Below are 1,044 nucleotides of genomic sequence, written 5' to 3'. Positions count from 1 at the left end.
TGCATGCAACTTTACCCTACATTAAATTGTATGAACATATACACTTTATATTAAGTTAAAGAAAAGAAGAACATGAAGAAAATAGCAGAAAAAAGAGGCTTCCCAAACAAGTCACTAGTAGACCTAGTGGTTGTAGAAGCAGAGAAGTTATTGTAGGGCACATAAGTATAAGGACTTGGTGGAACATATTGACCTTGACTTCCTTGATCAAAAGGCCCTCCTCCACTCATTGGAGGACTATTAGGGTACTCACAACATGGCACACTTCCCGGAGGACAATTAACCCCTTGAGAACCTGAAGATGCCGGTGGTGGTGGAGTTTCCGTCAAGTAGCTTCGCGGCGGTGGTGGTGGTGGCGGCGGTGGTGACGGCGTTGGCGGCCTTGGTGGTGGTTGACATGGAAATTGACAAATAATGGTACAATTATTTGTACAAGCTGCAACATTATCTCCATCAACTCCTTTCTTTTGGGATGTTGATAAAGAGCAATGACTTATAGAAATTTGCAACAATAATAATAAACATAATTGTATTATTACAAGGTTTTTTGTTGCAAACATTGTGCACTAATTATTTTTTATTTTTGCCAAAAGTGAGTAATTTAAGGAAATGAGTTGTAATTTGTCAGGTCTTGTTTGTGGTAATGAAATAATAGAAGTAGCTAGCAAGTGATAAAAACAATGATATAGAAAATGTTGAGTGACACATAGCCATTTAGAAAGGATATGTGTCACATTAGAAGGAAATGCATGTATAAGTATTTAGTATTTTGCACCGTCACAATTAAATTGAAGGTGATCGTAGCAAAATTGGCTGGTATTGCAATAATAAGGTACAGTTGAATCATTTGATAATAAAAATAGGTTAAAAAAAAAGGAAAAATAATAGGGGTAAAGAAGAATATGATTCCAACATGCCCTATTCGAAACCTCGATCAGGCCGGATATCACGGTATTACCAATTTTTATTAGCTGTTTCGAAATAACTTTTAATAGGATTAACAAGGTAAGCATACGAAATATGATCATAAAACAATGAAATATA

At 35.7% G+C, this 1,044-nt stretch overlaps 1 protein-coding gene across 1 annotated transcript; it reads right to left on the bottom strand.

Moving 5' to 3' along the window:
* On the bottom strand, window positions 1–688 carry LOC130467115 (formin-like protein 5). Its single transcript, XM_056835569.1, has one exon. It carries the CDS (start codon window positions 558–560, stop codon window positions 51–53), a length of 510 nt encoding a protein of 169 aa, XP_056691547.1. The 5' UTR covers window positions 561–688; the 3' UTR covers window positions 1–50.
* Window positions 689–1,044: the final 356 nt, after the last annotated feature.

This window comes from Spinacia oleracea, chromosome 2 (genome assembly GCF_020520425.1).
Source record: "Spinacia oleracea cultivar Varoflay chromosome 2, BTI_SOV_V1, whole genome shotgun sequence".
Lineage (NCBI taxonomy): Eukaryota > Viridiplantae > Streptophyta > Magnoliopsida > Caryophyllales > Amaranthaceae > Spinacia > Spinacia oleracea.
Note: the sequence above shows the minus strand (reverse complement) of the source record. Positions and strands in the feature narration are given on the sequence as shown.

Bases quoted from the DNA above. Each gene is read 5' to 3' on its own strand.
- LOC130467115 (XM_056835569.1), bottom strand. From the start codon at position 560: ATGTTTGCAACAAAAAACCTTGTAATAATACAATTATGTTTATTATTA.